At 51.7% G+C, this 23,332-nt stretch overlaps 1 protein-coding gene across 6 annotated transcripts; it reads left to right on the top strand.

The window, feature by feature from the left end:
* The first annotated feature begins 195 nt into the window (after positions 1-195).
* ZSWIM9 (zinc finger SWIM-type containing 9) lies at positions 196-22,925 on the top strand. 6 transcript variants are annotated; one of them, XM_049108927.1, is made up of 4 exons: positions 196-322; positions 1,388-1,660; positions 8,492-8,804; positions 19,978-22,925. In XM_049108927.1, the coding sequence occupies exons 2-4, from the start codon at positions 1,398-1,400 to the stop codon at positions 22,147-22,149; spliced, it is 2,748 nt and encodes a 915-aa protein (XP_048964884.1). In that variant the 5' UTR covers positions 196-322; positions 1,388-1,397; the 3' UTR covers positions 22,150-22,925. The 6 variants fall into 6 exon arrangements, with proteins under 6 accessions (XP_048964884.1, XP_048964892.1, XP_048964895.1 ...); XM_049108929.1 differs by having other exon boundaries at positions 210-326; XM_049108932.1 differs by lacking the exon at positions 196-322 and adding an exon at positions 464-590.
* Positions 22,926-23,332: the final 407 nt, after the last annotated feature.

The raw sequence follows: 23,332 nt of genomic DNA, 5'->3' as shown, positions 1-23,332 counted from the left end.
CGTCCGCGCCGCCGCTGCCTCCCGGAGGACGGTGGGAGTTGTAGTCTCCCGGGTGGGAGGCTCCTAGGAAAGGGGTGAAGCAGGGTGAGCCCTCCCGCAGAGTACGATGGGAAACGGCCCAAGCCTTCCCTCGCTCCGGGTGGGCGGGTGTAGCTGCGGGTCCGAGAAGTGACTGGCGGGGAAAGAGGGAGCTACGGGGGAAGACGCCGCGCGAGGCACGGCGGGAAGAGAGGCGGGAGACCGCGCGGGGCATCCCGGGAGCAAGGGCCGGGCCTGGCCTCGGCGCGGAGCATTGTGGGAGGTGGACGCCGCGCCGGGGCGGGTAGGTGAGTGGGGAGGGGCGGGAAGGGTGCACATCTGGGGGAGGGGAGAGGCACAGCTGGGTGGGACAGCGGAGATGGGAGGGCCCGCCACAGGAGGGGCTGGGAGGGCTTGGGGAGGCGGGAGCGGGCTGGGAGGGGCTGCACGAAGGCGGGAGGCGCAGCCGGACGTGGGGGAGCATCCGGGGTGATGAAGCCCATCTGAGGACGAGGGCTTCCATGTCTAGGACCAGAACGCACTTCTGGGGAGTAGATAGCTGCAGATGGGAGGTGGGAGCTACTGCTGGACTGGGGGGCGCGTCTGGGCAGGAGGGGGGCACAGACCAAATTTTGGTGACACTTCTGAGAATTGGCCACAAGTGAATGGAGCACACACCTGTGGGCTAAAAGTACATACTGGATGTGGGGAGGACATCTTGGAGGCAGGGGCTGCAGCTGTATGTGACGACTGGTGGGGTCACATCTGGGGCAGTAACAGGTTGTCGGAGACACATGCAGGGAGGAGGGAGGCACAGGTGCGTGAAGAATAAAACTGGGGATGAGAGGTCAGTGCCTGGATGTGGGAGCAGATCCAGAGATGGAACATCTTTAGAAGAGGGCACAGATGGGTGTGGGTTAGAGCCAAGTGTAGACACTTGGGGGGGGGGGTGTCACATGAATGGGAGCAAAAAGAGGTTACAGCCAAGTGTAGAAGATACATCTGGAGGTGGAGAGGAGGTCTTAGCTGGAAGTTGGGAAGAGATTCGAGAGATCCACCATTGAACTTAAGGGTTATATTTTGGGAGAGGAACCCCAACTGTACCGAGGGGCACATCTATAAAGGAGGGGGCCGGAGCTGAAATTAGGGATCAGGATGACAGGCTCCAACTGTCCCAGGAATACTGCAGGCATGGGAGAAAGCCAAAGATGGAATGCAGATTCATATCCACATACTAATGGGGGTGCATCCCGTCCTGGGCCCCGCCTGGAAAGAGGCACCAGCATCAAAGAGGCAGGCGGGTAATGAAAGAAGCGGGATACCCCTGGTGGAGATGGGTCTGATATCTACGTTCCCCTCTTCCACTCAGGCGCCCCAGGATGGAGTCCCCACCCAGCACAGCGGGGCAAGAGGAGCAGGAGCTGCGGGAGCGTGCCTTCTTCTCATGGGCGGAGTTCAGCCGCTTCTTCGATGCGTGGTGCCAGCAGAGGCTGGCGCTCTTCTTCGTCAAGAGCTCCATGCACCTGGCGCGCTGCCGCTGGGCCAGCGCGCCCCCACTCTACACGCTCATCGACGTGCTCAAGTACAGCTACGTGCGGCTCGTGTGCAAGGACGTGCGCGCGCCCAGCCGGCCCACCGTGGGGTGCGTGAGCGGTGCCGAGCCCTGCTGGGTCCTGGGGGGAGGGGAAGCGAGGGGGTAGAGAGGCAGAGAGCCCCTGCATCAAGAGACAAGAGAAGGGGAGGGAGAGATGCCCACTAAAACAGCTGAGTACACCTTGCAGGAAGTCCCAGAGAAAGGGGACAGCCAGTGAGCTGGAAGGACATACATAGTAAGTAGCAGGGCAGGCTCCAACAAGACTTTAGTAGGGACTTAACAGAGAGCCAGAGTGAAATGCATACATTGAAGAAAGGCCCCTCCCCTCACCCAAGACAGAAAATTCCAGAAACATGGAGACATGGAGCCAGAGACACCAGCCAGAATCAGAAAAATGGTTGAGAGCCAGGTTTGGGACACATACAAAGAGATGAGAGACAGACTGAGCTGCAGAGAAAGCCACAGGACAGAGAGAGAAAGATCCATCCATTAATTTGGTAAATACAGGGCCAGGTCCTACACGAGGGCTAGAGATAACTTTGCTGGGGAGAAAGGGTGTTGAACAGGATAGACCAATCGCCTGCCCTCCCGGAACTTTCAGACTGGACAGGAAGGCTGACGTTGTATGAACAAGCTCACAAATAAGTTCCCTCCAAGTGGAATGCTACAAGGGGCAATTGAAAAATCCATGAGAGAGCTAGGAGATATAGCCAGCTGGCCAACGATGTTTTAATCGACCCTAGTTTTAAACCAGAGCACTCCCCATAAAATATATGGTCTCCAGCTTTTCTTGAAACACGGGAAGAGGCTGAGCCCACATTCTTGCGTGGCAGACGGCCACTGCAATTAGACCAGGCATTGGCACTCAGGTGTGCCCCAGACCCCACCACTCTCTGTTACCTCACACTTAGTCCTGTCACTTCCCTCAGGCTCTGCCTTCCGGCTGCCTGAGACCAGCTGCACCACTTCCAGGGTGGGTGTCTTTGGGCCACAGATATCCCATCTCTGAGTCGGGTTTCTCCTCTCTGAAGTGGGGTTATTTCAGAGCTGTTGGAAGGTTACCATGAGCCCAAGGATGGGAAGGAACTCCCCCCCCCCCCCCCCCCCCCCGCCCATTGCCTGGAACATTGGGCAGTTGGGTAAAGAACACATGTTCTAGAAGTCAAGAGCACAGACTTGGGTGCCAGCAGCCTCGCCTCCTATGATTAGCCAGTGACACTGAGCAAGTGACATCACCTTTCTGGGTCTCAGTTTCCTGACTTGGGAAAACAGAGGAAGGGATGGTACTGATCCATCTCCTAGGTTTTGTGAGGATTCAATGAGCTGATAACATGCAAGTCACCAGAAGAGCATCCAGCACAGAGTGAGTGAGCACTTTGGAACAGCAATTCTCACCATAATTATTTAAACATTTATTGAGAGATTATTGTTCTTGGTGGTTTACTCACTGCTTACCTAGAAACAGAGACTCAGAGGTCAGGAAGCAGAGCAGCACCAAACACACATCATCACAGAGAAATCTAGAACATTAGAGCTTGTGAGCCACTTAGGCCTAATCTGGAATCTCTTAAAAGAAGCCAATTCAAAGTAACATTGAACACCTACTGTGTGCATGCTCTTTGCTAGGCATTTGGAACCCAGAGCTGGCCTCTGCTCTTGAGCAGCGGAGAACCTAATGGAGGAGAAAAAAAAAAAAAAGAAAATTGGAAATAAGGGCTCACAGTTGTGAAGGAGAAGAAGTTAGATGGTGGAAGGGAAGAGGACAAAAGAGAAGTGGTCAGTGCAGCTCCATCTGAGACCTTACAGAGTGCTTCTGGAAGTCTTCCCGGAAAAGGTGACCAGTAAACAGAGACTGGAAGGATTCTCTGTGTTTATACATTTACATATGTATGTATTTGACTTAAACACATGGCACTTACTATGTCCAGGCACTATCTCCAGTGCTCTGCAATTCTCAGAGGGAGCCAGGAGACAGGAGGGGCAGGACTGGAGATTGACAGGCTGGTGCCCTGACTGGGGAGACAGTGGGATAGTGTCTGGATGGGGAGCCCAGGAGTGAGGGTGGTTGGCAAGCTGGTTCAGAGATGATGACTGGGGGGCCCATCATTTCCCAGCCCATCTGTCCCCCCAGCTGTTCAGACAGCACCTCTCCAGAGTCATAACTCAAGGAAGCCCACAGGCCAGGGTCCTAGGGGGCGTCTAGTGTGTGAGAAAAGACTGCAGATGTGGGCAGAATGGTATCAAAGTCTGACTTGCAGGGCTGAGTCCAGGGGCCGGGATTTATCTTGGGGGAGCCCTGGGAGGGCTGAGAGCAGGGGCAGCTCTGGCTGTAGGATGATCCCTCCTGTGGCTGTGTCAGTGACAGACTGGAGGAGACAGGCAGGAGGCCAGCGAGGAGCTGGGGCTGAGGGGCCCCGAGAACGCACATCACGGCTTTCTCCCTGGCCACTCTGTCCCCCTATCTCAGACGTTGCCTGGCAACCTCTCCCAAATCGCCTCCCCCCCTCTCCCCCCTCCCCAGCCTTCTGCTCTGTGCCCACCCCCCACAGCCTCTCTCAGCGCTTCCCACTCTAGAATACACACACCAGCCTTTGAAAATACAAAGAGCTTGGGAACCTGAAAGATCAAGAAGAAATGGCACATGGAGTGCAAAACAGCTCAAAGCAGTGGTACTTTTAGAAGAAAAAAAATTGAGGAAAATGGGCTGGTTTTTTTTTTATCAAGTGCTATCTATGTACCAGCCCCTTGTCTAAAGTACTTTGCATAACATAATCCTCTTCTGTACTCCTCTCAATAAACCTGTGAGGTAGTATTCTCCTTAGCCCCAATTTCCATATGAGAAAACAAGCACAGAGGTTAGAGGAATTTCCCAAGATTGCCCAGCTGCCCAGAGGGGGAAACTAGGATCAGGACCCACACAGTTTGACCACAAAGCCCATACTTCTGTTGCCTCTCTCTTCCCTCTCCTCCCCCTCATCTATATTTCCATCATGGATTATCAGTATGAGAGTTGAATGTGGTCCTAGGTGCCATGCTGTGTCCATCCGCTTTGTTTCAAGCACCTGCTGTGTGCTGGGTGAATGTGTTTTAGATGCCAGGGTTTCAGTGGAAAAGCACCCCATTCAGTGAAGAGCATGCATTACGGGTGGGCATCACTCAGATCATCACCCCAGTGTGTGGTGAAATCTGCCCAAGCCTGGGGATGGTCAGCGAAGGCTTCCTGGAGGAGCTGGCGCTGGTTCTGAGTTGTGAAGGAGGAATAGGAGCTAACTAGGTGAAAAGAAGGGAGAAGGATGTTTCACGAAGAAAGTAAAAACTAAGTAAAGTTGGTGGCAGTAGGAATGGGGGAAAAGTGGATGGTCTGAGGAGTTCAGAAGGCATGATAGACAAGACTTGGTGCTGGGTGGCTTGATGTAAGGAGCGGAGTGCCTGGGTGCTGGGGGTTCGTATGTGCAGTGGAATTGTCTTTTCTTAGTAAATACTGAGCGCCTCCCAGGGACCAGAGGCTGTTCTCGGTGCTGGGGATGTAGCAGTAAGCAAAACAGACAGTGATCCCTGCCCACGTGGAGTTCACACGTAGAGGTGGGTGGCATTATCCTCCCCAGCTAGCTGTAGAGAAATTGCAAAAATTGCGTGTTGAGGCCACAGTAGACAGTTATATTAGATCCTGGGACCCCAGAGGGGATGTGCAGTTCTCTGGCAAGATGCACCACTTCACGGAGCTGTGACCTCCCCTGAGTGGGGGCTTGTTCTAGGGACTGAACCACTCAGGCCAAAAGAAGCCAGACCAGAGAGTTTCACAAAAGCCTGTGAGTTATCCAGGGGAAATGTGTCAGATAAGAGCCCCGTGAATGGGCCTTTTTGGTAGATCAAAAATGGGTTGCACATCGGGAATGTCTTTTAGTTACCTAACACCACTGTGAGGGCTCCACCTTTGTATTTTATTTATAATGATTTGTATACTTACAATTTTTCTAATTTTATGTTATTTTTGTCGCTTCCAATAAGGCCAAAAGTCTTGAGCTTTTTATGTAGACTTTCAAAATCTGGCAGGCTCCTGGTTTTACTTTACCTCTTTCTGTATGGAGCAGAAAAGGAATGTGTCAGGGAGCTCCTTCTGGTTTAACAAAGGCAGTTCTTAAGTATTTATACTAGAGATTCTTGGGGTGTGTTCTGAAAAGGATCACCCTTCCAGGGGGCCATTTGGAAACAATTTGGGAGCATTTTAAAGGATGCTACTGGCATTTACTGCCTGGGAGTCAGGCTTCTTAACTACTTGCCACGCCCTGGACAGTCTATGTTACAAGGGTTGACAAGCTGTGAGGACCTTGGGTGAAATCCACCCTGCAGCTGTTTTTTGTAAATAAAGTTTTATTGGAACACAGCCAGACCCATGCATTGACATAGGATGTATGGCTGTTTGTACAATATAGCAAGGGTATATTTACTCTGTCTTTTTGCAGAAAAAGTATGCCAATCCCTGCTCTATAAACTTAAACCTCCTACCAAAAATGCCAATATCATCCCTTATGGAGAAACACGGAACCTCCTTTCAGAAGCAGCTGTCAATTTAAGTATTATCATCAGGGAAATACACCCCATTTCCCACCCCCACATTCTCTTTCATTTTTTATGATGCTCCTTATAGCTCCCTGAGTGATTTCAGCTAATGGGCCATGCCCTGCTGTTTGAGGGCCATTGTCCTAGACAGGCTCTTGCTCACACACAAACGGATAAGAGAGTTGGCTATCATTGGAGCATTATTTGTAAGAAGGGAGAGCTGGACACACCATGCAGTTGGCAGAGGGGTGCCTGGCTGGCTCAGTCGGTTGAACATGCGACTCTTGATCTCGGGGTGGTGAGTTCGAGCCCCACTTTAGCTATAGAGATAACTTAAAAATAAAATCTTTTAAAAAAATGCAACATACAGTTGGCAGAGTTGGGAGTGGAATAACAGGCAGGAAAAGTACTGAACCAATGTTGAAAAACTAATGAGTGAGAAAGCAAGTTGCAAAAGTATATAGAGAGTGGGGTTAGCTTCCCATTGCTGCCGTAACAAATTATCTCAAACAGGACAGCTTAAAACAATGCAAATGTGTGATCTTGCAGCTCGGAGGGTCACAAGTCCAGCATGGGTCTCCCTGAGCTAAAATCAAGGTGTCTGCAGGGCTGGCTCCTTCTGGAAGCTCTAGGAGAAAATCTGTTTCCCTCCTTCTTCCAGCTTCTAGAGGTACCCAATTCCTCAGCTTGCGGCCTCCCCGCAGCTTGCTGTTCCTCATCCAGCAAAGAAGCATCTCTCTCTCTCTCTCTCTCTCTCTCTCTTGACTTTGACTTGCCTCTCTGGCTGCTTGTTTCTGTCTTCCGCTTATAAGCACCCTTGTGAGTACACTGAGCCTGCCCGGGTAAACCATCATCATCTCCCCATCTCAAGACCCTTAATTTACACACCTGCAAAGTCCCTTTTGCAATGCACAGTAATGTTTGCACAGCTCCAGCAACTAGGATGTGATCAGGCTGTTGGTCTGCCTACCATACACTAGAAAGAAAAGTTTTCCTAAGTAAACTTTTTAAAAGCATGACACACATTTTAAAAAAGCACACGCATCATGTGTATGTAATTCAGTGAATTTCCCCAAAATAAAATGCACATGTAACCAACACCCAGACCAAGGAAATACACGTGCCAGGTACTAAGAAGCACTCCCCGTAGAGTTAACCACCCGAGGGTAACCACGATCCAGTCTTCTGACAGCAGTGGCTACCTTTGCTTCTTATTGAACTTTTGATAAACCTGATACACGGTGATTTATCATCTTTTGTGCTGGGCTTTCACACAGCTGATCTGTGAGATCTGTTGACGATGCTGGGGATAGCAGTGGCTTGTCCATTCTTACTATTGGTTAGGGTTGTGTGTAAGGATATATCACTTACTTTCCTACTCTACCGTTGGATATTGGGCTGTTTCAAATACTTGGCTAATATGAATAGTGCTGCTGGAACATTCTAGTACATTCTTTTGGCGCCCATCTTCAGGCATTTGTCTTGAATGGAAATACTGGGTCACGGGGAGGCACATGATCAACGATAGCTGATACTGTCACACAGTTTTCCACAAGTGACTTACATTTAACACTCCCATCGATGAGAAGTTAAGTGTTGCGCTTGCTCTACCTCTTGGTCTGTGCTCCGTGTTTATCGGGTCATTTTGGCGGTGGTAGACGCATTTGCTGGAGGTTTGCATTTGCATTCGGTAGATGACTGAGGAGTTTGAGCACCTTTCCATGTATACAAAGTTTTAAAACCTAGAAATCTACCACCTACTATTGATGGGTATTGAAAATATATGCAGGAATGCAAGATACCCAGTTTGGGAAGTGGCTACTTTGGGGGACCCAGGAGGGAGAGGACTTTGTCGGGACAGGGTTCACAGAGGTGTTCAATTTGCCATTGCTAAATGAGAAGTGGATACAAAAGTCTCTGAAGTATTGTATTTCTTACAGTTCTTTGAGGGAAATAAAATATTCATTCACTTTTGATAGAAATGGGGCAATAGGTGCAGAGGTGTGGTAACACTAGTGCCCGCCACGTTGCAGACAGAAGTTAAGTGTTTCCCATACATCAACTCTTTCAATCCTCACAATAGCCCCATGAGAAAGGCACGATGATGATTATTTCCCTTTCAACATAGGAGGAAACTGAGGCACAGAGACCTGAAGTGACTTGCCCAAGGTCACACCACTGGCAGATTCGGAAGGCCCTCTCTTCTCGATGTTTGCAGCAGTTCTTAATTTTAGAAAACGATAATTAAAAAGGAGAGAGAGAGAAGGAGGACGAGGGCAGAGGGTGATGTGACGGCGGCGGTGGTCATTCCTCCCGCAGGCCCCCCCAGCCCGGCTGCCCGGCCTTCATCATCGTCAAGCTGAGCCCACTGCGGGACCGCCTCGTGGTGACAGAGTGCCAGCTGACCCACTCGCACCCGGCCTGCCCGCTGGAGTTCGCCTACTACTTCCGCCCGGGGCACCTGCTGGCCAACGCCTGCCTGCCCGTGCGCACCACCAACAAGATCTCCAAGCAGTTTGTGGCTCCAGCCGACGTGCACCGCCTACTCTCCTACTGCAAGGGCCGCGACCACGGCGTCCTGGACGCCCTGCACGTGCTCGAGGGGCTCTTCCGCACCGACCCCGAGGCCAAGGTGGGGTCTTGGGAGAGGCAGGCAGGGGTGGGGGAGAGCCACACTCCAGCCTCGCGGGTCATTCATTCATTCATTCATTCATCACCCCCCATCCATTCACTCCTTCCATCCATTCCCCCGTGCGGTCATTTGGTCATTCACTAAGTGCTCGTAGCAGCTTTGGGAAGGCAGCAGCCTGCCAGACACACGTGCTCCCTGCCCTCAGGAACCAGAAGAGGTTTCTGCCCCGACCAGGGATTCTGCACCTGGAAGGTCCAGTAGCCCCTGGCCACACTTGGCTATTGAGCATTTGCGATGTGGCCAGTAGGACCGAGGAATGGAATTTTAAATTTTATTTCATTTTAGCTCACTGAAATTTAAGCAGCCACTTCTGGCTGTTGGCTACCTTTGCAGAGGAACCTGCTAGAATTACCTTGTAGTTGTAATGGGAGAAAGCCACAATAGACAGACACACTGTGATACTATGTCAGTAGGGTTGGGGGTAGGAAGAAGAGGCCACAGAAAGTGCCATTGAAAGAAAACCAAACCACACACATAGAAAATGCACAGATGAGAAGAAGTACATGGATGGAGGAACGTTCACAAAATTAAAATAGCCCATCCCCGCCACCCAGATCAAGACTCAGGAGGGAGGGTCGCCTTTGTCACCTAAGGTGATAGAGTGAGGAGTGTCAGGGAGTATAGGGTGCGGATATGGAGAGGGACAGTTAGTTGTAAGGGTGCTGTTGTATTTTGAGTGGTCAAGGAAGACATCTCTAAGAAAATGCTGGTGAAAAAAAAAAAAGAAAAAGCTGGTAAAGCAGAGGAGACAGAATGGAGGCAGGGGATCCCCCATCCTTCTTCAGAGGGGCCGGAGTTCCAGGCAGAAGGAGTAGCCAGTGGAAAACTGGAGGCTGGAGCATTTCTGCTATTCCTCCAAGAGGGATCTTTGTGCTGCTTTGATCCAACTTCAGAGCTGGGGTGGGGTGGACAAGAAGGAAAGGAGGGAGGGAAGGAGGAAGGAGGGAAATTAGGTGCCCCCCCACACACCAGCTGTGCTTTTCTCTCATGCATGGAAGAGGTCCCAACTCAGGGTAGTGACAGTGTGAACCCACTCTCCAGAATTAGACCCAGAGCACTCCCCCCACCTCCATCTCCTGCTCAGGAATCAGCCGTGACTCAAGCCACCAACCCAAACCCAGTGCTCTATCCACACATAATATCGATGATAATCTCAATTAACATTTATCAAGCACTGACGATGTGCCAAGCACTACCTTGTATGCTTTGCATATTATAATTCCTTTAAATCTCACAAGAGCATGTGGAGGAAGGATTTCACCATTCTACCCACCACCCACCCCCGCAATTTTCTAGACAAGGAAACTGAAGCCTGAAGCACAGAGAGGTCAAGTCATTGGCCCAAGGTCACACAGCTACTTAATGATGGAGCTGGACCTCACACCTACACAGTCTGGATCCAGGGCCATGCTCTTCACTGCTCGCTATTCCCCAGTTTGGAAATGAGGCTTGGGACCCTTCTCATAGTTCTGGCCTCCAGAGGCTTGAGGGTCCCACCCAAAGCAGTTTGTTGCTCTGTACAATGGGGGTACATGCCACTGGTTTTCGCTGAGCTATTATAAACAGCCTTCGCTATCTTTCCTGGAAATATGCATGTAGGGTTACCCCTGTGAGAAGCAGCTCACTGACAAATGAAAACCTTCAATGCCGAGGGGTTGTCCTTTTAACTTCCAGGTTGGAGGCTGCCATAGAATCCAGGCTGGCTCCTGGGTCTGTGTTTTAGTCTACCTTAATACTGTCAAAGGAAATGAGGAAGAAGTTCTGGAACACCAAGAAACAGATCTGTGAAAGGTTTATTCCTTTTCTTTTTTTAACATTTAACTATTGACTTTTTGAATATGTAACACATTCACATCCTTCTAAATTCAAAAGGTACTAGAGTTGGTGGTGAAAAGTTGCCTTGTCACCTCCTGTCCCCCAAGTCCCCCACTCAGAGGCTACCAGAGCAGCAGTTCTTCATACATCTTAGATATCTTTCTATTCTACGGCTCAGGGTGATCCAGGGGACCTTTCTATGATGATAGTAATGATCTGTGTCTGTGCTGTCCAGGACACTAGCCCCTGGGCTCGTGTGCCCATGGAGCACTTTACAATGTGGCTAGTATGATGGAGGAACTGGATTTTTTTATTTAATTTAATTAATTGCCATTTAAACAGCCCTATGTGGGCTAGTGGCTTCCCATTGAACAGCACTGCCCTGTATGTATACAGATAAGTTTGTGTCTTTAATTTTACTTCTACTGGCTCTCTCCCTACCCCCAGCAAAGTAGCATATTAGACATACTTTCTTGCATCTTGCTTTAGATGTTGGGACTGGTCACATGTCAGCTTCTTTCATTCTTCCTCTGAGGCTGGTCAAATCCCCCTGAGAAAAGCCTGTAACGTCTTGCCTGGCAGGGGTAAAGGCCAGGCTGCCAGCTTCCGGGAACCACATGGGGGAAGAGGGTTGAGGAGCTAGCTTCGGGGCAGCAGGATGCACAGACACCCAGTCCCTCATCAGCTGTACCCATGGTCCCCGAGGCCGGTGGCCCTTGCCGTTCTAGGCTTTTCACAGAATAAACCTCCAGCCACCAAGGAGTGAGAGGAAACTTGACTTGGGGAGGTCTGCTTGCTTCTTAGACAACAATCAACTTGTCTAATTTAACCTCCTCCTGCCACCTAGCACTCTGCCAATTCCTTTTGAAGATGCTACTGTTGGTCCTCGGCATTTTGCAGTTGTTGGCGCAGGAATCTTGGGGCTTAGGGTTTGGCTTTGTTTTGCCGGAGATGGGGAGTGTCTTGTCCATCTGCTTGCTGGCTTCCCAAGTTTGGTTCCTGTTGTCTCCTTTTCTATTGCTTCTGTCTTTAAAAAAGAAATCCTTTTCTATGAAGTTCAGGGAAGATAAAGTTAGAAGACTATGATCAACCTGTCACCTTTACATGGCAATTTTGCGTCGCTCTTTTCAATTATGAGATATAGTGAATGAGTTCTGTATTATTTATTAATCTGCTAAGATAATAATTCTTTGGTTCCAAGACCAGGCTAAGCAACAATCAGATTATTATGCTCTCTGCTTCCCAGCAGTCTCCTGTAGAAGGGATGACTTTGTTTCTGGTTTTGTTTTGGGTTTTTTTGGTTGTGGTTGTGGTTGTGGTTTTGGATTTGGTTTTGTTCCTGTTTTGGAGGGGTTGCTTTAAAAAGCCAAATGCCTAGGTCCCCCTGAGTGGAGATGGCCTACTTGGTCTTGGGAGAGGGTCCCATAAGAGCTAGTGTACCCAAAAGCCACTGCCACAGTTTGTGGGCAAGACTGAGTAGCCACTTCAACCAGGGAGATGTTAAGACCTTTTATAATCTGCCCTGAAGCAGCAATGTTGGACTGAGGTAGGGTAATCAGCAAGCCAACTGGCTTTCTGGGCAGAGATGGACCTTGCACAGAAATGTTGTAACTCCTGTCTTAAGTACACTTTGCCTTCTGAGAAAGGGCAATGTTGATCCACATCCATAAAAGTGTGCCACTTTTAGGAATACTAAAAGGTAAACTGATATAGTCACTGTGGAGGACAATTGAGCAAGATCCATGAAAATGACCACTTTGGCCCCTCTCCCATTGCCAGGAATCTGTTGTGCAGACATAGTTATACAGGTGAAGAATGACTTACAAGGTTAATCATTGTGGTTTATGGAAGCAAGAGATTAGATGCAACCAAAACCCCACCAGTAGGGTAATGGTTCCAGAATCCTGGGACATCTATCCCTGGAATACCCCAAAACTTTTAGACAAGAATGCTAACAACTCTGGCAACTGATCTGAACAGATCTCTGGGGCACATTTTTAGGTTAACAATGGCAACCACCAAAAGCAAGGAGCAAAACAGTGCGTAACATGCTGTTTTGTGTATAAAAGGAAGAAAATGAGACCATCTAGGTGGGCTTGCTTGCTTGTGTTCACATAAAGAAACTCTAGAAAGTACCGAGGAGGTGGATGGGCATAGGAGTAGCAAATGGGACTGGGTGGTTGAAAGACGATAGGAAGAAGACCGTGGCTGTATGGCTTCTATGATTAGACTTTCAGACCCTACGGAGTTTTGCACAAACAGATCATTTTATTTTACTTATTATTTTTTTAAGAGACAGAGAAAGTGTGAGCAGGGGGAAGGGCAGAGAGAGAGGGAGAGAATCTCAAGCAGCCTCCATGCTCAGTGCGGAGCCCCATGTGGGCTCCATCTCACAATCCGGAGATCATGATCTGAGCTGAAATCAAGAGCTGGAGGTTCAACCAACTGAGCCACCCAGGCGCCTCTCAAATAGTTCATTTTATTGTATTTATTTATTTATTTTAAAGTTTTTATTTATTTATTCATGAGAGACACAGAGAGAAACGCAGAGACATAGGCAGAGGGAGAAGCAGGCTCCCTCCTGGAAGCCTGATGTGGGACTCGATCCCAGGACTCCAGGATCACAGCCCTAGCCAAGGGCAGACGCTTAACCACTGAGCCATCCAGGTGCCCGTCAAATAGTTCATTTTAAAAGAGGAGGTGAAAAATAGAGAATAGTCCCAATGCACTATGCTCCCCTGTTTCTCTCTAGAAAAGAACAATTAGGGGGTGAACAATAGAGAATCTTTTTTTTTTTAATAAATTTTTATTTATTTATGATAGTCACAGAGAGAGAGAGAGAGGCAGAGACACAGGCAGAGGGAGAAGCAGGCTCCATGCACCGGGAGCCCGACGTGGGATTCGATCCTGGGTCTTCAGGATTGCGCCCTGGGCCAAAGGCAGGCGCCAAACCGCTGCGCCACCTAGGGATCCCAACAATAGAGAATCTTAAGACTGTGTCAGTCAGGAGGGCCCGGGATTCGCTGTCCCAGTGACCAGCCCTCAAACCTCAGTGGCACCAAAGTTTATTTTCTGCTCACTCTGCATGCCCGCCACGGGTTGTTGGGAGACATGCTCCTCATCAGAATCCTCCCAACATGGTTAGTGTATCTGTCAGGAAGGACCGTTGGGGCTTCCGCACCCAGGTGACACACCATGGCAGGTCACTTCCACTTATATTTTGTTAGTCAAAGCAAGTACATGACCCTGCCCAACTGCAAAGCAATGGACGGGTGGACTCCTGCCAAGGGCTCGAGACAGGAGAGCCACGATTAATCGGCATATGGTCAAGGGCAACCAGAGAGGACGGATAGAGGGCTGTCCCACCCACGGTCCCCCAGAGCCCAGTCTGAATCTGGGCTCATGTTTCCCTGATCCGTAGTTCCTTGCCCCCCACCCACTTGTCTTAACCCCTCTTTCTTCATGGCTCCCCAGGGGAATATCCTCTGTGCCCTACAGCTTTTGTACCTTGGAGCAGCTATTTTCTGGGTGCTATAGTAACAACTAGAAACTGATTTTATTTGTTTTGTTAGGTGCTAAAAGCTTTAGATACATTCTGGCTGGGCATGCAACAAAGTTACTTCCTTCTGCAAGCCTTAGTTTGTTCATCTGTAGAATGGGGATAAGAAGAGGTACTACCTCATAGGATTGTCAGGTTTGTTGTATGAGGATTAAGTCTGTGTGTGTGTGTGTGTGTGTGTGTGTGTGTGTGTAAAATATAGTTAAGTAGGAAGCCCTGTATGTTTAGCTACTATTCTTATTCCCTCAAGTTCTTTTTCCAGACAGTCTGGACGATAGTCCTTTTCTGATCATGTGAAAACAAGATTGTGCTCACACGTAGGAGGAGGTGTGGATGAAAAGTATTTAGCGGTGCTGTTTCTGATATTCACATTTGTGGAATCCACTCTGTGGCTGATGCATCCCAGTGCCCCCGATCTATGTGTCTGAGGTAATACCTACCCTCACGTGAGCCCTCATAGCTGCCTACCACATGCCCTTAGAATCAGGCCTGTGGGATCACTCTCATGAAGGCCAAGAGGGTATAGTGGTCAGGAGTGCGGACTCTAGGCTCAAGTGGCCTTGGGTTCAAATTCCAGCTCTGTTGCTTACTACCTGTGGGACCCTGGGTAAGTGACAGAACCCATCTGTGCCTCAGTTTTGCCATCTGAGAAATGGGAATAGTCATAAGAGTCCCTCTTTGCAGGATTGTTGTGGGAATTGAAAGAGTTAATGGCCTTGGCAAGGAAAAACCACTTCCTGTTAGGTCTGTGTTCTCCTGAGCTCTCCATGTGCCTGGAATCATCACGTGTACATTTATTCATCTTGGGTTTGCAGGCTGCTTCTTCCTACTCTAAGAAGCCCTTTGGGCCACCCTCAATTCCTGAACCGGCACTTGGCACACACAGCAGGCTTGTTCGGTAAATATTTGGTAGAAAAGTTCATTCATTTACGTATCCCCCACTTTCAGCAAATGCCACCCCTCGGCGTCACCTACATATCTCCCTCTGCTCCTTGCTTTCCCCCCCAACCATTCTGAGTAATCGAGGCTCTGATCCCACCCCACTATCTGTTAGCTCCACGGCTTTGGCCAACTCACTCACTCACTCACTTTGGCTTTGGTGTAGCTGGGGGCCCTCGGACTGTCCTCAGTTTCAGGGCTCACAGAACTCAGCAAAGCTGTTATACCCTCAGCTGTGGCTTATTACAGCAGCAGGACAGAATAAAATCAGCAAAGGGAAGAGGCGTATGGGGTGGAGTCCAAAAGAGACCAGGCTCTAGCTTCCAGCTATCCTCCGAGTGGAGTTGTGCAGACACAGTTTAAGTTCTGCCAGCAACGATGTGTTAACAGGCACAGAGTCTTGCCAACCAAGCAAGCTCATCTGAGCCTTGGTGTGCAGCAATTTCACTGGGGTTTGGTCACATGGACACGTCTGACTGCCTGAGTGGCTGACCTAAGTCTCCAGCCCCTCTGGAGGTCAAGCTGATACTGTGTGACCCCCACCATAGATCACCTTGTTAGCATAGACTGTCTCGAGTGGCCCAAGGCCCCCAGACACTCTTATCAAGCAGGACATTCCTATGTCCCAGCATCTGGGCAAGAGCCAGAACTTCCTTTGGAATATGCAGTTTGGACCCCCAGGTGGGTGGAATTCATTCTTCTCTACACACCTGGAATATCTTTAGTTTAAGGAAAATGATGGTGCCCTCTCGGCAATGGCTGTCACTCACTTGGAGGGCCTCACCCCAACCTTAGCCCCCTTAGCATGCCCTCCACACTCAGGTAATGATAATAACGGCTGACAATAAATCCTGACCTCGTACCACTCTGAGGGCTTTGTGCGAGTCAGCCCATTTAATCCTCATAGTGATTTTGTAAGGTCAGGGAGATGGTGAACTCCACCTTTGCAGATGTGAAAGGCTGATGCACAGAGAAGTTCAGACACTTTCCCAATGCACACAACCAGTGTGTAAACTCACACAGCTGGTAAGAGGAAGCACCTGGATTTGAATCCCACAGTCTGTGCAGGAAAAGCTTCCATAGCCTCTTTAGAAAGAAAACCTGAGGGATCCCTGAGTGGCGCAGTGGTTTGGCGCCTGCCTTTGGCCCAGGGCACGATCCTGGAGACCCGGGATCGAATCCCACGTTGGGCTCCTGGTACACGGAGCCTGCTTCTCCCTCTCCCTCTGCCTGTGTCTCTGCCTCTCTCTCTGTGTGACTGTCATAAATAAATAAAAAATTTACAAAAAAAAAAAAGAAAGAAAACCTGGGATCAGAAATCAAAAATCCCTTGAAGAATGGAAGCCAGCTTCTAACTCATCAAGTGCTTGCTTGCCTTCTCTGGAAAAATCTCAAGGCAAATACATTTTGCTGTATTTTCTTTTCTTACTCCTGACTCCCCAGAAGAAACAGACATGATCTCAAGACTATAGGAACATGTCACTCCTTTTTAACAACTGTTATGACAACTTTTACCTTTGCACTAATTTCTACACTCACGTTGACAGACCCTTCTGTGATGGTGCAAATGTCCTGTATCTGCAGCATTCAGGAGAGCAACCACTAGCCTAGGACTCATGGGACCGATGAACCGAATTTTTATAGGTTGTCAAGTATTAATTTAAATGTAAATAGCTACATGTGGCTAAGGCTATGGGCTTAGAGCCCTTCTGGATTGAAACATTTGCAGAGATAAATCAATCATAAAGTAATTATAAATGTACAAATTCATGATGGTTGAAAAAAATCGTAGTGGGGTAATAACTAATCCAGCAGAAAGTTTTCCAGGCTTTTTCATAAAATTTGGTGAATTCTAATACTAGTTAAGATGCTGAATATAGGATTTCTGGGTTGGGAAAGCAATCTCCTTGTTCTTTATGGACTCTACTAGACCTCTTTTTTTTTTTTTTTATGATAGGCACACAGTGAGAGAGAGAGGCAGAGACACAGGCAGAGGGAGAAGCAGGCTCTGTGCACCGGGAGCCCGATGTGGAATTCGATCCCGGGTCTCCAGGATCGCGCCCTGGGCCAAAGGCAGGCGCTAAACCGCTGCGCCACCCAGGGATCGCCCCCCCTTCTTTTTAATCAGAGTTTTTTCTTTCTCCTTGAAAGCTGAGAATGACGCAGTGCTTTTTTTTTATTTTTTAAAGATTTATTTATTCATTTTATAGAGAAAGAGTGCTCGAAACAGCTCAAGTGAGGGAAGGGGCAAAGGGAGAGAGAGAAAATCTCCAGCAAACTCCCTAAGTGGAGAGACCCATACGGGACTTGATCTCATGACCCTGAGATCATGAGCTGAGCCAAAATCAAGAGTCGGACGGTTAACTGACTGAGCCACCCAGGTGCCCTGATGCAGTGTTTTTTAACCATCTGATAGGAGGAGGTTGGACAATAGCAGTGCAGTTTGTGGTGAGATCCGTGCTTTCTTGATTCAGATCCTGGTTCTGCAGCTGTGGGTCAGCACTGACAGGGACCAGCAGAAGGAGTCCGATTACTGCCTGCCTGCCCCATTCAGTGGCTTTTTAAAAAGGTTTTATTTATTTATTCATGAAAGACACACAGAGAGAGGCAGAAACATAGGCAGAGGGAGAAGCAGGCTCCCCATGGGGAGCCCAGTGCGGGACTTGATCCCCACCCCGTCACGACCTGACCCAAAGGCAGACGCTCAACCACTGAGCCACCCAGGCATCCCATTCAGTGGCTTTCGTGCATGATGATGCCAGAGTGGCTGAGGCCAAGGAGAAAGAGAGGGACAGATGAGGTCCAAGGACCTGATCACCCAGCCCACAGCATGGTGTGAACTCTGGGTGGTACTTGAAGTGGGATGTGAAGTCCCGGGAAAGGAAAGGTTTTCGAGCAGGGGAGGGAGTGAGCTGATCAGAAGTTTTAAAAATGAAACAGAGATGGGGCTGGTTGGGGGGGCAGTGAGAATCAAATGCGGCTTTGGGCTGCCAATCTCCAGGGACACTGGAGATGTCCAATGGGCCATGTTCCTGCAGAGGCAGTTAATAGATGGACCTAGAGCCTGGAGATACAGAACTAGGAGTTATCAGCTGAGAGATGAGGAAGGCCATGTGACCAGATGAGATCACCTTGGCAGAGTCTAGAGACAGGAAGGAGGAGAAGAGGAGCCAGGGGGTGCTCTGCAGCTCAGCAACATTTAGAAGTGGAGCAGGGGTGGAGGAAGGCTGAGACAAGCAAAGGAGACCACACAGGAGATGCCTGCGAGGAAGGAGGACAGCCAGGAGTTTTGAGGATGATAAGAGCCAAGAGTGATCTGTGTTCCAGAAAAGGGTCAGGGTCCCAGTCCTCAGTGCTGCTGAAAGACAAGTCAGACAGAAATAATAGTGGGATTAGATACTGCCTCAAGCTTTGGACACAACTGATCTCATTTTAGCCTCTCCATGACCTTATTCAATAGACACTACCTCAATTTTGCAGCCAAGCAAAGTGAGACTCAGCGCAGGGTCCCACAGCTAGTAAGAGACAAAGCGAGGATTTAAAACCAGACTCTTCCCTGAACTCTAGAGACGTGGCCAGAGGATATTGCTGCACACTTACGCATGCCTTCATTCGGAATGTATCGAGCTGTTGCTGTGGGCGCCATTCAAAACATTAGGAAAGCAAAACACAACATCCCTAACCTTGTGACGCTTCCCTGCTAGGACAGGCAGTAAGCAAACCAGCAAGTAAAGATGTGACATGCTTCGGGGTGGTTGAATGCTATGGCCAATCACGGCTAGAGGGAGCTGGGGTTATTTGCTTGGAAGGGATGGTCAGAGCAGACCTTTATGAGGACATGATCTCTGAGCAGGGGTGATAATTGCTGTAATTATGAACACTTTGAGAGCACTTACTTTTGGTTGAACGAATATTGTAGAATATTAATGTATTTTTGTGCCAGAGCAGTATTCAACAATGCTTTAATTCATTTCATCCTCACAGAGATACTCTCTTCATTTTGCAAATGAGATGGAGGTCAGGGAAGTCTTGGGAAGCCACACCGCCAGGAAGCAGGGGTGGGGGTGGGGGCTCCAGGGTCTCAGCCCAGGCAGTCTGGCTCGAGGCCCTAATGTGGACCTGACCCTCCAAGCAGGAAGGAACAAGTTTCCAGTTCCCAGAAGGAGAAGTTAGGGGAACAAGGAGAGTAAGGACGAAACTGAGGCTCAGGTTAAGTCACCAGGTTCGGAAGTCGTGGGGCCGGGACTCAAACCTAGACGACCGGGTTTCTAAGTCTATGGATTTAGTGCTAGACGGGGCTCTCAAACTGAGCATGCGTGGGAATCCCCTGGAGGGCTTGTCAAAGCGCCCACTGTGGGGCCCTCAGAGCTTCTGACTTGGCAGGGGGGCCTAAGAATATGCATTTCTGTCAAGATCCCAGCAGGTGACGCTGCTGCTCCAAGGCCTACACTTCTAAGACTGGCTGTAGACTGCCTCTGGGCGCAGGAGGAACCTAACCTAACCCAGGTCCCGGCAGGTACCCTGAGGCTCAGAGAGGCTGTCTCGGGTGCAGAAACCGCACAGCTACTAGGCGGCGGTGCAGGCTCTCAGACCCCGGCGGTCGGCCTCCAGAGGTCGCGTCTTTAACCATTTCACACACACCCCCTCGGCACTGCCTCCTGCCGGTCGGAAGAATAAATGGCCGCACGCAGGAATGAATGGATTCCCATCGCCCCCGGTGGGGGGTGCGGGGGACCCGAGATCCCGGAGCCGCCGGCGTCCCCCGACCTGTTTCCCTGCCTCCCCCTCCCCCGCCCGCAGGTGAAGCTGGTGTTCGTGGAGGACCAGGCGGTGGTGGAGACGGTGTTCTTCCTGACGTCGCGCACGCGGGCGCTGCTGCGGCGCTTCCCGCGCATGCTCCTGGTGGACCGGCTGCCCGGGCTGCAGGGCGCGCTGGACCTGCTGGCGGTGCTGTGCGTGGACGGAGCGGGCCGCGCGCGCCAGGCCGCCTGCTGCGTGGCGCGCCCGGGCACGCCGAGCCTGCTGCGCTTCGCCCTGGCCTCGCTGCTGCAGAGTGCGCCCGACGTCAAGGGCCGCGTGCGCTGCCTGACCGCCGGGCCCGAGGTGGCGGCGCAGCTGCCAGCCGTGCGCCAGCTGCTGCCGGGCGCGCGCGTGCAGATCTGCCGGGCGCAGGGCCTCGAGACGCTCTTCAGCAAAGCGCAGGAGCTGGGCGGCGCCGGCCGCGAGGACCCGGGCCTGTGGCCGCGCCTGTGCCGCCTCGCAGGCGCGTCGTCGCCCGCCGCCTACTCCGATGCGCTGGCCGAGCTGCGCGCGCACGGCCCGGCCGCCTTCGTCGACTACTTTGAGCGCAACTGGGCCCCGCGCCGCGACATGTGGGTGCGCTTCCGAGCCTTCGAGGCGGCCCGGGACCTGGACGCGTGCGCCCTGGTGCGCGGCCACCGCCGGCGCCTGCTGCGCCGCCTGAGCCCCTCGCGCAGCGTGGCGCAGTGCCTCCGCGATCTGGTGGCCATGCAGTGGGCCGATGCGGCAGGGGAGGCGGCGCCCGAGGGCGCGGACAGTGGGGGGCCGTGGTCGGAGGGCGAGCCGGGGAGGGGAGCCCACGTGGAGAAGGAGAGGGGGAGGGGCCTGCAGAGCGGGGACTGGGGAGGAGCCCCCAAAGAAGGAAGTATATGGAGAGGCGCCCAGTTGGAGAAGGAGTGGCCCCGAGGTTTGGAGGCCAGAGACCGGGGAGGGGCGCAGTTAGAGAGTGAGATGGGGAGAGGGTTGCAGATCCAAGATTGGAGAGAGGTCCAGGTGGAGAACCAGAAAGTGAGAGGGCTAGAAGGGAGTGTCTGGAGAGAGTCCCCGTTGGAGAACGAGCAGTGGAGAGGGCCAGAGATCAGAGATTGGAGGGGCGCCCCGCTGGAGGATGAGAAGGATTGGGGACCCGAAGGCTATGTGCGGAGAGGCGCCCGGTTGGAGGACTACGGGCTGAGAGGATTGGAAGGGTATGCCTGGAGGACCGCCCAGCTAGAAGAGCAAAGGATCAGGGTGCTGGAGACCACGGACTGGAGGGGGACCCAGCTTGACTCCGAGAGGGCCCGGAGTCTTGAGGGGAGCACCTGGAAGGGGGCCCAGCTGCATGATGAGAAGGCGCGTGGACTGAAAGCCAGAGAGTGGAACGGGCCCCAGTTGGAAGCCGAGAAGGGAAGAGGGCTGGAGGTCAGGAACTGGAGGGGGCGCCATTTGGAGCTGGTCCCTGAGAATGGAGACCAAAGGGAGCCCCAGTGGGGAGATGAGAGGCAGAGAGGGCCAGAGATGGGAGAAGAGAGAGGAGTGCGGTTGGGGGTCAAAAGAAGACGGGACCTGGAGGATGTAGTGCTGGTCCAGCTGGGGGACACAAGGATGGCAGGCCCGGAGAATGGAGAGGGAGCCCCACCTGCAGGCCCCAAGAGCCAAGGAGGACAGGGGGTGGAGTGTGGGGGCACCGGAGGGAGGTGTCTCGGGCTGGGGAATGGGGTCACGTGCAGCACCCCCGTGGGGACAGCACTTGAGGGGGACCCAGAATGGGCAGGGACAAGGAGAGCATACCTGGCCCCTGGGGAGGGCCCGCAGGAGGGAGGTGAGGAAGATGGCCCGAGGGAACCGAAGAGGCCTTGCTGCCCCTCGGCAGAGGAGGAGGTGGACTGGGAGCCCCTGGCCAAGTTCCGGGCGGCCTGCGGGCCAGAGCTAGCAGAACTGGTGGCCGAGGAGCTGGCCTTTGCCAGGCGGCACGGTACCCGGGGTTTCCACTGGACTGGGGCTGGGTTTGCCCTTAAGGATGGCACCTCGGACTTCTTCCTGGACAGGGCTCTGACACGCTGCAGCTGCTCCATCCACGCCGCCCGACGTCTGCCCTGCCGCCACCTCTTCGCAGCGCGCCTCCTCACCGGGGCAGCCTTGTTCCACATGGACCTGCTCAGGGACTGCTGGGGGAGAGCCCCAGAGCCCTGACCCTTCAGGCCCCTGCCTGCCACCCTCCGCTGCGAGGGCAGGAGGGCGTTCTTCGATCCCAAAGATAATAGGGCTGAGGCCAAGGAGGCCACCCCAGTCCCTCTGGCCACCTCCTGTGTCATCCAGAGACCTCACCTTGGCCGTTTGCCTCTCTGGGTCTGCGGGGAGGCTGACAGTGGTCTCCGAGGTCCTGGAGCCACAGTGTGGAAGATGGTGGTGGCCAGGATGGCTTCTGAGGGCTTCCCTCAGGAGAGGAAATGTGTGATGAGACGGGGGTAGACAGGGTCAGACCGGGGCAGAAGGAAGGATGGGACAAGGCTGAGGGAGGGGGAGACACCAGGCTATGGGGAGAGCCCAGGCAGGAGCAGATGGTCAGTCCAGAGAGTACAGGGGCAAAGGAGAAAAGCAAAGGGGAATGTAGGAGGACAAATGAGGGTGGGGGTGGGGTGGAGAGAAACTGACAGGGGGACAAGCGGAGAAGAGAGGATAAGAGGAGAGGCAGAAATAGGGGGAAAGCAGAGGGAGGCAGGGGAGAAGGAGGCCAGGGGTAGAGGACAGAGAAAAAAAAAACACACGGAAAGGAAAGGTATGGGAGAGGGGGAGAGAAGGAACAACGGAGTGATTTGAGAGTCTCCAAAGCCTGGAGATTTGGATCCCCTTGGCCTTCTGGTTGGTCATTTCCAGAAGAGACTAAATGAGAAAAGGGGTTTCGGGGGATGGGTCAGAGGCTCTGGACTATTGTACTTCAAGATTGGAATAAAACAGTATTATTTTGGTTTCTGCACTGAGTTCCTGGCTTCTGGGGTGGGGGGAGGGTGGAAGGGGAGAGGTCCTGGCCAGGAGAGAAATTGAGTGGTCCGACATTCCTTCTTCCATTCTATCAACAAGACCTCCTGGGGCCAGATGGAATGGAGGGGCCAAAAATAAATCCACCCTCCCACCCCCTGCCACTGCTTCAGCTCAGCAGTCCTCCTCCCTTGTGTCCACATCCACCAGTATGCTAGGGTGGCAACTTGCCAACATCCGTGGATTTTGGCAAATCAGTCCAGTCAGTCCAGTCTCAGCCACTGTGGCCATGAATGGTTTAAGAATGGCTGTGTGACCCAATCCAGGCCAATGGGTCTGCTCAGGGTGGGAGACTTCTAAACCTTCTCTCAATCCCAAGAAGCCCCGGAATGAAAAT

This window comes from Canis lupus, chromosome 1 (genome assembly GCF_003254725.2).
Source record: "Canis lupus dingo isolate Sandy chromosome 1, ASM325472v2, whole genome shotgun sequence".
Taxonomy (NCBI): domain Eukaryota; kingdom Metazoa; phylum Chordata; class Mammalia; order Carnivora; family Canidae; genus Canis; species Canis lupus.
This window is presented reverse-complemented; position numbering and strand designations above follow the sequence as displayed.